The sequence below is a fragment of the Salmo salar genome, chromosome 23 (assembly GCF_965601325.2).
Source record: "Salmo salar chromosome 23, fSalSal1, whole genome shotgun sequence".
NCBI classification, from domain to species: domain Eukaryota; kingdom Metazoa; phylum Chordata; class Actinopteri; order Salmoniformes; family Salmonidae; genus Salmo; species Salmo salar.
The window spans coordinates 34,637,625-34,653,509 of record NC_138313.1 but is presented as its reverse complement, the minus strand read 5'-3'; the positions used below and the strand labels follow the sequence as shown (position 1 = coordinate 34,653,509).

The 15,885-nt window shown below is 45.6% G+C and overlaps 1 protein-coding gene across 1 annotated transcript in view; it reads right to left on the bottom strand.

The window, feature by feature from the left end:
- Positions 1-7,103: 7,103 nt before the first annotated feature.
- LOC106584478 (NUAK family SNF1-like kinase 1) overlaps positions 7,104-15,885 on the bottom strand; it is a 40,269-nt gene continuing 31,487 nt past the window's right edge. The window contains exons 6-7 of the mRNA XM_014169848.3: positions 12,438-12,570; positions 7,104-11,934 (exon numbers count right to left, since the gene is read on the bottom strand). Coding sequence (XP_014025323.3) covers positions 10,850-11,934; positions 12,438-12,570 — 1,218 coding nt within the window. The 3' untranslated portion in view covers positions 7,104-10,849. The remainder of the gene's footprint in view (positions 11,935-12,437; positions 12,571-15,885) is intronic.

Sequence of the window (15,885 nt, the reverse complement as noted above, 5' to 3'; positions counted from 1 at the left end):
TTCTGTTTATTCTCTACATCAATGACTGTCAGAGTGCCCACACCCACTGCCATCTTGTGAAGTTTGCCAATGACACAGTCCTCCTCTCACTCCTCTCAGCGTCTGAGCAGGACCACGGCCCAGCCCTCCAGGAATTCATTGACTGGTGTGACAGTGCGCTGCTGGAGTTGAATGTCTCCAAGATGAAGGAAATGGTTGTCAACTTCAGGAGTAAGCCCCCAAGATGGACCAGGTGATCATCCATGGTGAGGAGGTTGACATTTCGGACTGGTATAAATATCTTGGTACCATCTTTGATAACACCCTGAAGTTTGAAAAAAATACACAGATTCCATCATCAAAAAAGCTCACCAGAGACAATACTTCCTCAGGAAACTGAACTCATTCAGTGTCTATAAATCAATATTGGTTACTGGTTCATTCCCTTTCTGTCAAGAACAGGAACTGCCTCCAAGCCATTGTGAACACCTGTTCTAAGATCACCGGTGTAGGCCTCTCAGAATTCTGACCTTGTTCTTTAAAAGGCAGGCCAGGAGGAAGACCTATGACATCCTGGGGGCCTGCACCCATGTCTTCAACCTGAAGTTCCAACTGCTCCCCGTTGGACCCCGCCTGCGCTGTCTCAAATGCCCCACTAATATGCGCAGGGCCTCGTTAGTGCCTGAGGCCATCCGCTTGGTTAACAGGACCATTAAGGAAGACCTAGGGACTATTCTAGAGATAGTTTATCCCTGCAATTAATTAGAAATTGTGGCTTACAAACTTTTAGTTTCTTAAATTGCACTATGCACCTTTAACTGATGCCTTAATAAGTGTTAATATACATTTTTTATACTCTCAGTGAGTGTTTATCCTGTTTGAAGCATCCTGTCAGCCCTGAACTAATAGCCACTTGGGGATTAATACAGTTGTATTGTATATAGAGCAGACAGTTGTCTTGGAGTGGACAGGTCTGTTGACGTGGCTAGCAGGCTAAACTAAACCTGAGTTTCTTAGCATCTAACAAGCAAATCATCTACACTTAGCAGCAGGGGTTGGAACTGAACAGAACCACTTGTTTTCCCGTTCCATTACATTGTTCTGACCAACAAAATAAAGTGCTGATTATATCGTCCCTTTCTGTTCCTTTTTTAACCTGTGAAATTGACAGTTTTTTACATTTAGCTAATTAAATGACTTCACCAATCAGTCGTTTACATGGGTGATGGACAGACAAGTGCAGGGCGCGAGATGCGACTGACATTTCTGCGAGTGGGGGGAGAACGAGAGAGGGTGGGTGAGGAGGCTTGGCTTGAAGCACTGGGCATGTTGTTATGACATGTATTATCTGAATTAGGCCCACTGAATTACACCTACAGAGGAGCGGCTTCTATGGAGAAACTTTGAATGTCCTTTGAACTTGCTAGAGTTGGCATAACGCTGGACCAGAGCTCTAATAAGCAGAATTAAAAACATGTCTTACCTTTTTGTAGTTAATATATCCAATGTGAAACGTGATAACTATAGTATACTTAACTGGCATTGAAAAAATTTATTAATTCTTCTCTAATTAAACTCCCTATCTTCTGAATCACGCTTCTAACGTCAGCACAGTAGCCTATGATTCGGAAGAGGTAGGTGCAGGCAGCCAACACACGCACACACACTGGCAAAGATTTTCTGCTGGCAGTCAGACACTAGAAGAAGTTTCTGAGTGACAGAGTGAGGGCTTTGCATAGGTGCTTTGTTACGAGTTTGTGGGACTAGAAAACAATGCCTGGAACGTAAAATAACTTTATTAACCGGTTCCCATGCTTTTAAAATCACAGTTCTTTTCTGGAACAGATTAGATCACTTCCGTTTTCGGTTCTGTTTTTGTTTCTCGGGAAAATGTTGTTATTTTCCGGTTTTCGGTACTGTTCCCTGTACCGGTTCCATCCCCTGCTTAGCAGGTCCTTTTATCTGCCAAAACACTAACCTGTTTGTGTCTGCTGATATTCTACTCCAAAGCGGGAACCTCCATCTATCTTTGTGGGACGGTGGGTCATATCAGAGCCCCCCTCCCCCCCATGTGAATGGCCACTTATGTAGGACAGAGAGGAAGAGGAAGTGAAACAAGGAGGCCACACCCCTGGACTGGTCACATCAATCATCATCATGACATTTTGAAGATGTGCAGTCTGTCTTGATAAGGGCATGTAACAAGAGCCATTGTGTCAGGAACAAGATGGCAAAGCGTGAGAAAGAGTGTCAGGGATGGAGGATGGAGGATATGACACTACAGTACTGTACATTATCACATACCCCATCCTGGAATGACTAAAATCCTATAAATCAACGTAAATTGTGCTATGGAAACTCTATTATGATAACTAAAACATTAACAAAGCTAGCACTTTTAGAGTTGTTTCTGATTTTCTCTACCTTCTAATGAGCACATTCCCAAGCAGAAGTGTTGCAGGCCTATCCTTTGTTGTTATACTGTATTTACATTTTAACAGACGCTCTTATCCAAAGCGACTTACAGTAGTGAATGCATACATTTCATTAAAAAAAAATTCTCCGTACTGGTCCCCCGTGGGAATCGAACCCACAACCCTGGCGTTGCAAACACCATGCTCTACCAACTGAGCCACACGGGACCTAGTATTTCAGGCCTAGTATCGTGAGTGGAGTTTCCTTCTCCAGTTTTGAGACTTAAACTTAATCTGAAAAATTGCGTGTCAGAAAGGAAAATGTCAGTGAATGGAAAGAGGGGAAAATAGACTTTAATCACAGAAACACAGACCCAGAAAAAAGGAGAGGCAGACACAAGTGGAAACCAGAGGAATGCTAGCCAGCTGGGGGATGCATCTATCCCATCTAGCCCATCCAGCCCATTCTGCTGCATTTTAATGGGAGGCAGGAGTGAGCTAGAGGATGGTGGTGGGGGGAAGGGAAAGGTCCCAAAACAAAAGCCAATTTGAAGGATGAGCTAAAACCAGCACAGCTAAAACCCTGTGGCCCGGACTGGGTCCCAGAGGTGCAGAGCTGCAGGCAGGCCGGCCGCACATCTCTGGGCCCTGGTCAAGACTCCTTTCCCTTTCTCAGCCTTCCCTCTGGACTTCACACCCTGGGGAGGATAGGAGAGAGGAGAGGAGAGGAAAGGCGAGGAGAGGAGAGAGGAAAGGAGAGGAAAGGAGAGGAGATTAGAGGAGGGGAGGGGAGGGGAGGGGAGGGGAGAAGGAGGGGAGAGGACAGAAAAGGAAAGGAAAGGAGAAGAGGGGATGGGAAAGGAAATGAAAGGAAAGGAAAGGAAAGGAGAGGCAGATGGCAGGGCTGTTTAGTTACCTAACTGGCCCATCCAGCCGGCAGGATCGGCCACAGCAGCGTCTGTCTGACAGGCTTCCTCCTTTCTGGCCCGGGCCGGCCTGTCTCCACGGCCTAGCTGCATACTGGAGCTAACCCACATCCCCTTCTGCACTGGGAGCCAGGCCACTGAGGCACACACTGTAGGCTACATGCTAACAGAGCACACTGTTCACATTTCATGCTCTCTTACTGTATGCACACACTATGTTAAGATGAATATTGAAGGGATTGAGAAAAGAAACACTTTCTTTTTCTCATCAGCTTGAGCATGCATAGACTTACAATGCACAGTATTTAATTGACACTGCTATTCCAATTAAATAGTTATTTGCTGCTGTGCTATTCCATTGTCAGCTCCAGAAGAACTGAAAGGCTCCAAGTAACACTGCTTTACGGGCTTGGCTGTCAGTCAGTTCATCATATATACCCCCTTCTGGGCATGCCCAAACCACTTGCCCTTGGGAGGAATCCCTTCCCTTCTCAAACCAGATGAACTTTCGGGGACATTCTGAAGGTCTGTGTGAGAGGTATGTTCTTGGCTTTTGATTTGGCCTGAAGGAGAGAGATTCTACAAAACTGTTATCTGTAATGTTGAAACACCCCACTGGGCAAAAACTGGTTGAATCAGCGTTGTTTCCACGTCATTTCAACCAAATCATTCTGTATGATTATGTAGAATCAATGTATTGTATTTGAAAAAGGTAATCAGCTTAAGGGAATATTGTCAATTTTTCACCCAACTTTTAACCTAAATCCAATGACATGGTGACTTATTTTTTGGATTTCACGTTGAATTTGCGCTAGTTGACAACTCAACCAATTGACTTCAATCGACTGCTGTATATTTATGTTTCTTGCAAAGTTCCCTTCAAACAACTGACATACTGTACACAACAGTTCTGTTTGTTCAATCAATTAGTCAATGCTGCTCTACATTGATTGTTCTTGCAGAGTTCCCCAGCATTGTAAAGCATCTTCCTCTATGGTTTACTAGCCGTGTGGAAGAGATTTGGTCCATTGATGTAGCTGAGTGGCATGCAGTGCGTCTCTCCGCACAGAGACTAGCTACAGCGGATCTGAGCGATCCTGAACAACAGGTGGGCTGGATGTCTTTACTTCCACTGCAAACAAGTTTCTTTGAAACTGAAAAGCTGATCCAAGACAGGAAGAATGTCACATTAGTGCTGCTTATTTTCTTTTCATGGACCACACACACACGGCACACACACACGCACACACACACACACACACACGCACACACGCATACACATACGCACACACACACACATACACACACACACACACACTCACATGTATGTGTACATACACATGCACGCACACACACATACACACGCGGCACATCCTCTTCGGAAGTCAATCATAAACAACATGAAATCATACAAGCATGAGTTTCCTCAAAAACATACACACACTGGATCCAGAGACAGAAAAATAGACACATGTGCACTTCTCCTTTATTTTCTTCTGGGTCTGTAGCTCTGCGCTGGTGGAGAGGAAAGAGAAGGCGAGCAGAGCAGAGCGAGGGTCTGTAATCAGAGCCCCGGGCCGTCCGCCCTGCGCTGCGGCTCTGTAGTGGTTTGAGAGCAGGCCAGACATTCCTGAAGAGATCGCCGCCCAGACATCCAGCAGCAGCCAGTCAGCACCAAATTCCAGAATAGCAGCGCCGTCACTAAAAATAGTCCTCTGGCCAGGAGAGCCAGGGAGGGAGTGGGACGAGTGCAGGATAGGGGGAACAAAGATGAGAGAGGACAGGAGGAGAGCAGAGGGAATGGAAAAGGGATTGAGGCTTATTCCACCTCCATTCACAATGTTATCACAGCGGCTCAGAGGAAAAGGAGTGCCGGGGAGATCTGAATGTGACCGGCGTGTATGTAGAGTGGCCTTCACTCACAGCCCCTAGCTCCTTTTAAAACAATATGTGTCAGCTATCTGAGGAACACACGCTTCCCTGTACCCAGGCCTGCTCTAGGCCCCGCCCTGTGTTTATTTTTCCTGCCATGAACGGGCAGCTCAGTTTACAACACCCAGCCTAAACCCTCAATGTTCCTGCCAGCTGCTTGCAACAGCAGCCAAACGCGGCAATTGGCATATCTGGATATGCCAGATCTCAACTGCTGTTTTTGCTCTATAGGTAGAAATGCTCCTCCCTCATTCAAAACCCTTTTTCTTCAGCAAAAGACTGGTAAACTTAACTGAAGTATTAATTAAACGTTATAGATTCTTTATATTCTAAAATCCTCTCTATGGGATGTCTTTTGTCCTTTACATTTCAGTTAAATAGAGTGGGAAAAGCAGTGGCCTCTTTAGAGTGGACCCTCCAAGGCAAGCTGAAGTAGGATCAAGCCCCTAATGTGTAGTCAGTGTGCCAACTTCCATCTCTCCAAGGCAGACTCAGGGTCAAAGTAAAGGACCGGATGGGGGTTTGAGTCTGGATACTCACAGGCTTACCTAAACAGAGAGGGGAGTAGTTCAGAAAGTTTGCCAGACGCATTTTATTTGAGGGTGAAAAAGTGAACCTGATTTTTCTGAAGAAGCCAGAAGGGAAAAAATCCCTTTGAAACTCAGGTCAATATCATGTCAAGGGTGTAGTTACTGTGTGCAGTCCTGATTTGAAAATTGCCGTTTTAATCCATGCCATCACTGACTGCCTGCATTCTCTTACATAGATGACAGACATCCAATGTATTACATAATGCTGTATTATTCCTTTGTACTCTAAGTACCTAACTACAGTTTTTTGTAACTTCCTATCTCTATTCTGACCTGACGTTCATTTCGGAAACCATTGGCTGAAAATTGCTCTTAGTGCACTGAGGTAAAGATGGCTCTAAGCCACAGGAGGTTGGTGGAACCTTAATTGGGGAGGACGGGCTCGTGTTTATGGCTGAGCGGAATGAGTGGAATGGTATCAAATACATCAAACAAATGGTTTCCATGTGTTTGATGCCATTCCATTTGCTCCGTTTCAGCCATTATCATGAGCCGCCCTCCCCTCAACTGCTCACTCTGCTCTTGTTCATTCACCTCTTATTTTCCATCTGAGGCTTTCCCAAACACATATTAGGTATACCAGGAATCTCCACAACTAGAAACATATTAAAAAGACTGATTCATAGTGGTGTTTAATGAATGCTTTACTTTGTTACCGTGTTTTCTGGGCACCGAAGGCTACAGTATATGAAGCACAAAACATAAATTCAACTATGTGAGAGGAATAACTACAGTAACTCTTTCTGTAGATATAATCTCACATGACAGATTATACCCTGTATAGAAATAAAGTTAGCTATCTACCTAGCATGGGATTTGGTTAGGTGTTCCTAGATCAGTGTAGATAAACCAAGTTTCCCTTCCTGGGCCTGTTGCCCTGTCTGGTCTGGACAGCATGAGGCAGGGGTGGTGTCTCACATATCAACACCGAAGCCCCAAAGACTCCTTACCTACGGCCAGATCAGCCAGCCAGCCAGTCAGCCACCCACTCCCCCTAAAAGTAAATGTGGATCAAATTAGCCTAACAGCAGCAATGTTCTCTCTTGACTACCAACCGCTTGTCTCTGTTCTGCTCTCAAAAACAGACTATTCTTTCTCCCCAAGACAGACAGACACACTTACTCACTTTCTTGTCCCTGAAGTTTCTCTGGGATATTTTTCCAATTCTTAAAAGTAGATTACAGTAGGATTTAAATGCCAAGAAAAGCAAGAAAGATAGAAACTGAACAACACTGAATACACAAAGTCAGACAGGAAAAACCTTCTTTAACGTGATCAATTTATTTGACTTGGTCCAGTACTACAGAAGCATGGTTTGAAGTAGAGGGATCAATGAAGTTTGGTTCCTTCCAAGAACATTTCTTAAGACTTAGTCATATATGATGAAATCTGATTGGTTGTAACTCCAAAACGTATATTTGACCAACGCTTTCACAATGAAATGTCATCTTCACTCCCTCAATGCTATACCCCAGACAATGATATCTCTCCATGTATGCAGTCAACACAGTCCCAAGCAGGCCAAATCATGGACAGAGTAGCTTTATACGTCAAATGAAAATGGCTTAATCACCAATAAATACAAGTATAAAAAACACCTTGATAATAATTCTCATGATCATAAAATGAAACACGATCATAAAAGAGAGCAACGCCACTCAACTTAAACCACCTCAGCAGTCCAGGTTCATCAACTGATACCAAAACAAAATCATAACCGTGGCAATAGCCAACAAAAATAATACTTAAATAACATAATAATACTATTATTACTGTCTTAATAACAATATCCAGTCAAGTTTTCCTATGATTAGACATTCTGCTACTAACTAATGTATATGCACCAGTTATTTCCAGTTTGGCAGATAGAGAGTTTAATCAGATTTTTTCCATTGTTTTCTCCTGATGTCATTCCTTCGTTTCGGATCTCCTTGCATTGGTACAGATGGGCTCTGACTACTTCTTTGGGATCAAACAAGGGGTTGTCAATGTGATGGCACATACATGTACGTGTTTATCTCTGTGTTGCTAATATGTGTTAGCATTTTAGAAAGATTACTATCATAATAATAAGCCATGGATTTCCCCTTTCGGTGGTGTCAATGGGCACCTCTTTCTTTGGAAGGGGGTAGGTTTAAATGCCCTGTTCTCTGTGGTTGGGTCACCAGGCTGTATTAGTAAGTTGACTCTCTATCTGATGTAAGTTCACAGGTAAACACTCTGCAACATGACTGAACTCAGGTCAGCTGCTCTGACCCCTCAGGTGTACCAAAAACAGGGGAAACACTGAGATCTCACTGACATCAGATCAGTCCCCTGATCTCTTACGGCCAAACTCAGGGAAGAAATACTTTCTGCCATAACATAAAGCAATATAAAGTTTCTATATTTTGGAGAATCAAAAACAGAAGCGTAATAAAACAAAATACTAACATAGTATAATTTCATCACTGTAAATCCAGTTGACAATAAAAGGCAATACAAAGGGCAATAAAATGCAATATAATACAGAACGGGTCTGTCGTTTCAATCAATAACCAGGACTTTGCACTAGCGGACCTTTGAAATCATTCATCATGTTAATTCTGTTGCTTGGGGGTTGCTATGGTTTTCCATACACATATTCTGATGATACAGTATAATCAATGTATCAGTCACATGTATCAGTCACAGATCTCCCTCTTCATCCCAGTTTAAATGTGTTGCACACTAAGGCCATTCTAAACACACTCCAAAGAACACACTCAGCCCATGACACAAGTTGCTTTGCCAACCTCTAGCTTTTGGCCTAAAACAACCTCTTAACAAAAAAGTGACAACATAATAAAAGCCTGTCAGGCTATTATTGTTGCAAAAAAACAAATTAATTTTCAGATGGGGTTTCCCAGCTATCATAAAGGTTCCAGGAGCACATACAGTACCCAATCCATTTCACCCCCTGCATCAATGAAGCTTCTTCTCATATTTGGTAAAACATTTAATAAAATACTTTCCATTTCCTTCCTTCCTTTCTACTCAGAACTCACTTTCTCTGTTACTTTCTCTAGTCTACATCTCTGTTTCCTTCAACTCAGCAACTCAACTCTTTCACCCTTTCTGACAGGAAAGGCTTCTCAAATCTCACCTTCACTAAGAACATTCTCTTTCACTCAAACGCTTGTTTCCCTCTAAAATCTCTACTACTCTCTAACTCTCTCTACCATTATTATGTTTCTCTCTACTACACTATACCTCCCTCTAATAAAAACAATAGCTGGCTAATGGTGCTTATTTGACAAAATGGCCCTGTACACACAGCTGGAGACCTGACAGCACAGACCACAGAACCCACCTGCCCGGTGCGGATAACATCTCCCGCACCAACACGTCTCCAGCCATTGTCTGTGGAATGTGCAGTGTCATCAGAGCACTGAAACAAATCCTTCTACTAAGCCCTTTGTGGAGTTGGAGGGGGATGGTTTAAACAAATTAAACTAGGCTATAACAATATCCACAAATAACAACCTGAGCATTGTGTACACGACTTGTAGGGTTTCTCTGCCATTTCCAGCTGGTATGACTCTGTAGCCAAGTTATGCCAATTGAGTGAGAAGGCCTCAGCAGAGGCAACTCCAACACTGCACTACAGGCATACAGACAAAACAACCACAGACATGGCTGTTTATTTGCCAGGAACATTTCGGGGCTATGAGAGGGTGTCTGGGCTGTCTACCTTCTAAGGTGAGCAGCTCCAGACCCCTCGTGCTGGCCTGACCAGGCCTTATGTTTAACCAAATCATCAAACTGCTGACATGTCAAGCAAGAAAGCACTGCACGAAAAGCCTAATTGTTTAAGACTCTGTCATCTCTCTGGGCTTGGTTCTTGTTCCTGACAGTGTGTATTTTGGGATGGAGACAGGACTGTTTCATCTCAACTACTGTTTAATGTCTATGTGACCCCTGACCTGTGACTGTGTAAGGCTATAGGCCATTGTGTGACCCCTGACCTGTGACTATGTAATGCAATAGGCCACAGTGTGTTCCGTTAAGGTCCTGGGTCTCTCTCTCTCACACCACATTCACATGTATAAGAATCAAAACAGCACAAATGGTGACAGGTTGGCCTGGCATCCATCTCGCTCCACTTTCAGGAAATGACTTACATAATTTAATTTAGATCCTAAATTACATATTCCCTAATATCATATGCTCATATATAGGACATACGCTTTTATGGTGATATACATAGCCACATTTTTTACATATGCGGCCATATTAATATATCATGTATACATGTTTCACTTTCTTGGGTAACATAATAATTATATATGTCAGTTCGACAATCCACACAAAGGGTTGGAGACATTGAGCTTTGGACTATTCCAGTACTGCCAGAACCCACCAGTTTTGTATTCAAACTAAATCTACGCAAATATTAATAAATAATTAACATCGTCAGTTATTATGTAGCAAGACCCTGGTTTGTTTTTTACATGAAGTAAAAGATCACAAAAACATGTGCTCTGTGTGAGTTTTAAGGTGCTTTTGTAAACTCAAACTCAATTCATGGTTCGCTTCGAGAGCCAACCAGTGTCTGGTTGCTGCGCATGTGATTCTAACTTGCCTTTTGCTGAACATGTAAACATTTGAACACAGCAAAGTCTACGGGCGGATGGAGGAGGAAGGCTGGGCGGATTTCTCTCATGCCAGTTGTTTTTTCACTCCACTCACGTCGTTTGAAAACCCTGCTAACTGAATGTCCTTTGGCCTGAGAAGTGCATAATAGTCATGTATTGTATGTATGAGTGTGTGTATAATATAGTTTCCAACAAGGATTTGAACCCCGTTGAGAAAACTATAACCTCCCAAAAGGTTTAGGTAGGCTATCCCAGCAACATATGGGTCACTGGTCGTCAATGACATACACATACATGTACACACATATACACACAGACACACACACACCAACAGAGACAGATGTTACAGCCTCAGCCTGGCCACCTGGCTGCTTCCTCTATCCCCTCCTCGGCTAGGTGAGGTTGCTGCTGATGTCCAGGGCTTGCTGGTACACCTGAGTCATGTCGTCCAGGTCCCCCAGCAGGGAGAAGCTGCCGTTGTCCCCCGGAGACCCCCGCACTCTGGGGGTCCGGCCGAACTTTGACCCGTGGAGCAGAGGGGCTGCCTGGAAGCCCTTGAAGCTGGCCAGCTGCAGCAGGTTTTCGGCTGACACACAAGCCCTGATGTTGGGGCGGTGTGGGGCGGTGGGGGGCCAGTCGGGGGACAGCCTGGGGGACACAACGCCATCCTCCAACACCATGCTGGATGGACGGCTCTGGCTGCGGGACAGGCCAGAGTCACCCTGGGAGGGTTCCCCGAGAGCACCAGCCGAGGGGGGGCCACTGTAGGTGGAATATTTCCCATTGCGCTTCAAGATGCCCTTCCTCCCCACCACTCTCCTGGGCGGGGAGCTGCAGGCAGCAACCAGGGACATGGTGGCACCCACTAGCAGCTCGGAGGACTCACTGCGCTCCGGGGAGGAGTAGTACCCTGATTCACGTTGTTGGTTGTTCTTCAGGATGCCCTTCCTGGGAAGGGTGGGCACCATCTTGGCCGGCGAGCCCCCTGCCAGGGCGGGCTCCTCCTCTTCCTCCTCTCTGTCGGGGCTAGAGCAACCTGGTTCTCCCTCGGCTGGCCTGAGGCCCATTATCGCTCCACCGCTCCCCAGCTCCACCTCCTCCAGGCTGGGCGAATGCTGCTTCTCCATCAGCCGTGTCTTCAGGATCCCCTTGGGCCTCTTCAGCCCGGGCTTCTCCCCCTCTCCTCCACCGTGGGGCCCATCTCCCACCTCGTTCTCTTTCTTGGACTTCTTGGGGCGCTGGCGGAGGACCAGGGGCAGCAGGGTGGTGGGTTTGCCCGGCCGGGGCTCTGTGCGGTTCTGCCAGTCGATGAAGCGGGCCAGCATGGGAGAGGAGGTGCCGTTGTCTCGCTGGGTCTCACAGTCGCACACGCTGCTCTTCCAGCCCCAGTTGACCCACCAGTGGTTGGCGATGTCTTCCACCGTGGCCCGCCGCTCTGGGTTCACCATCAACATCCAGCGGATCAGACCGCGGGCATCTGGGAAGGGCAACAGGAGGGGAGCAGAGTTTAACATTCTGGATTTGAGCACAACAGGGGGTATGTAGGAGCTGGGTTACACTTCACTGTTGTTTTTTGCTGCAGAGCATTTATTATCTAATAATCATTATACTTAGTGTGTTGAGGGAAACTAGATCTTAGACCAGGGTTTCCCAATAGGCGTCCCGCCAAATTCTAAAAACAAATAATAGTTGTTGGACATAAAAGACTGTAAAATCACCAGGAAATCAGCTCAAAGTGATTTTAATTTAGGAATTCTGTTCCCAAGTATTCCCATGCATAAATAGAGAGGCATATGTGATCCCAATGTAATCAACGTTTGAAATTATTCTGTTTGGGATTCTTGCACTCAATTTGCAGTGTACAAATGATTTCTAACAATGTTGTGCCCCCCGACCATCCGCTCAAGGAAACATGGCCCACAGAGGAATGTAATTGGGTATCCCTGTCTCAGACTATAGGTAGAGGGTCTTGTTCTGTACCTGAGGACTGGGTGGGCTCTCTGTACTCTCCATTGCTGATCTGGCGGATGAGGTTCTTGTCGTCTCCTCCATCAAACGGCATGGTCCCATAGACCAGGGTGTATAGAAGCACCCCCAGAGCCCAGCTGTCCACCTATAACAACAAAACACACACACAGGTAACTACACAGATCAGGATCACGATCAGATAGACTGAATGTGAGAGATCAGTCAGTCAAATCCGTCACTGGAGACACAGTTGAAAAAAATAGGAATCTGTCATTTCCCTTTTCCAATTCCCAGTAACTGGTAAATGAGGCTCAATGCCATTACTGGGTTAGCAACAGATCATTAAAACATTAACAAGGAGCGTACTGTATCTGAACTGGAACGACATATGTTGTTGCGCCAGCTGAAACAGTGTAAGCACTGCACAGCTATACACTCTAGAAAGGGTTCTACATGGAACACAAAAGGGCTTTTCCTGGAACCAAAAGGGTTCTACCTGCAAACAAAAAGGGTTTTTCAAAGGGTTCTCCTAGGTGGAAAGCCGAAGAAACCTTTAAGGTTCTAGATAGCACCTTTTTTCTAAGAGTGTACCATATTGCTCTACAACATAATATCATAGGAAATCTTCATTTTGGCACATTTTTGCAAAAAGGCGAAAGGTTACAATAATCTGATGCTTTTCTCAACACAATTTGAAAATATGAGTCTCTCCCTCCCTCTTCCCCCTCCATTCCCTCTCCCACCTACTTCCCCTCCCTCACCCTCCTCTCTCTCCCTCCTTCACCCTCTCCCTCTTTCTCTCCCCTTCCCTCACTCTCCCCTTCACTCTCCCTCCTCCCCCCATTCTCTCTCCCTCCTTTCCCTGCCTCCCTTTCCTCTCATCTCTCTCTCTTTCCCTCTTCTCTCTCCCTGTTCTCTCCCACCTCTGTCTGTCTGTTGACTCTCTCTCTCCACTCATTTTACCTTTTTGCAAAAACGTGCCAGGATGACGTTTTCAGGCTGATAATGGGCTGTGCTCTAAGCCCTGATTTCCACTTCCATCCTCTCAGCCATAGAACCAGAGTCTGGAGTGTGCCAGTTTGTTTCCATGCAAATAGAACTCTATTTCTCCCTCTGTCTTTCTCTATGTGTCAACCTGCGCTTTGTGACCACTAATCTAATGCAATGTGACTGTCTCAGTAAACGGGTTATGCAAGACCAGTGTCTGGGGCATGGAGGGGGAAGGAGGGGGGACAGAGAGGTGGAGAGGGGTGTAATGAGTCCAGCAGAGGTGGCAGAGCCATGATGCCCTGACAGATCTCAGGAGACACAATGCCGGTCACTGATTAGCCAGACGTCAGGCTTTGGAAGAGGAGGACAAGACTCCTGGAGGAATGTGGCTGCTTGTTGATGGTCAGGGGGATATAGCCAGCCCATGTCTGGGACTGAGCACTGGGACTGGGTTCTGCAATTAGGCAGACTGGACTTCCTTTAGGGCCCATGCTTGGAATGTCTCACACTGGAGCCGCTCTGTCATTGGTTCAATGACTGAGAGCGCTCCTCTGTGATTGGTCGACTGGCAGGGCTGCAGGGAGGGTGAGACGGAGTGAGTGCCATTGTTGTGTTCTGTTTTTGTTTCCAGTGTTAGCTGTAATTTGCGGCTTTTCCCCAACTGGATTCTGTAATTTTCATTACAATCTCTGAGTTGTTTTTTTTAGCACACTGAAGAAAATGACAGTGAATTATACTAAATTGAATTGTTGGACTTTGTAGTCTAAAAATACGACTTTAACTTTGCTTTATAATGCACCATTTTTCTTGCAATTTGGAAAAGCCCTAAAGAATTACTTTCAAATTAGTCAATAAATAGTTTTGGGGCTGTTTTGTCACATTCTCTCTCCCTTTTTCTTAATCAAACAACTTCTCAATCCCACCCATCTTTGGAAGTGAAGTTGCTGAGCCTGTCTGTGTAACTCATTCATATTCTATGCAAATCAAATCAAACTTAATTTGTCACATGCACCGAATACAACAAGTGTAGACTTTACCGTGAAATGCTTACTTACGAGCCCTTAACCAACAGTAGACTAGTTTACCAAGTAGACTAAAATAAAAAGTAATAATAAAAAGTAACACAATAACAATAACAATAACGAGGCTATATACAGGGGGCACCAGTACCGAGTCAGTGTGCGGGGGTACAGGCTACTTGAGGTTATCTGTACATGTAGGTGGGGGCGAAGTGACTATGCATAGATAACAAACAAACAGCAGGTAGTAGCAGTGTACAAATGGGATGGGAGGTTCAATGTAAATTGTCCTGTGGCGATTTTATAAAATGTTCAGCAGTCTTATGGCTTGGGGGTAGAAGCTGTTGAGGAGCCTTTTGGTCCTAGACTTGGTGCTCCGGTACCACTTCCCATGCGGTAGCAGAGAAAACAGTCTATAACTTGGCTGACTGGAGTCTCTGACAATTTTATGTGCTTTCCTCTGACACCGCCTATTATATAGGTCCTGGATGGCAGGAAGCTTGGCCCCAGTGATGTACTGGGCCGTTCGCACTACCCTCTGTAGTGCCATACGGTCAGATGCCGAGCAGTTGCCATACCAGGCGGTGATGCAACTGGTCAGGATGCTCTCGATGGTGCAGCTGTAAAACCTTTTGAGGATCTGGGGACCCATGCCCTCTTCACGACAGTCTTGGTATGTTTGGACCATGATAGTTGGTGATGTGGACACCAAGGAACTTGAAACTCTCAACCCGCTCCACTACAGCCCCGTCGATGTTAATGGTGGCCTGTTCGGCCTGCCTTTTCCTGTAGTCCACGATCAGCTCCTTTGTCTTGCTCACATTGAGGGAGATGTTGTTGTCCTGGCACCATACTGCCAGTTCTCTGACCTCCTCCCTATAGGCCATCTCATATTTGTCGGTGATGTGTTGTCAGCAAACTTAATGGTGGTGTTGGAGTCGTGATTGGCTACGCAGTCGTGGGTGAACAGGGAATACAGGAGGGTACTAAGTACACACCCCTTGAGGGTCCCAGTGTTGAGGATCAGCGTGGCAGATGTGTTGTTGCCTACTCTTACCACCTGGGGGCGGCCCTTCAGGGAGTCCAGGATCCTGTTGCAGAGGGAGGTGTTTAGTCCCAGAGTCCTTAGCTTAGTGATGAGCTTCGTGGGCACTATGGTGTTGAACGCTGAGCTGTAGTCAATGAATAGCATTCTCACATAGGTGTTCCTTTTGTCCAGGTGAGAAAGGGCAGTGTGGAGTGCAATTGAGATTGCGTCATCTGTGGATCTGTTGGGGCGGTATGCAAATTGGAGTAGGTCTAGGTCGTCCGGGAGGATGCTGTTGATGTGAGCCACGACCAGCCTTTCAAAGCACTTCATGGCTACCGACGTGAGTGCCACGGGGCAGTTATCATTTAGGCAGGTTAACTTCACTTCCTTGGGCACAGGGACTATATTGGTCTGCTTGAAA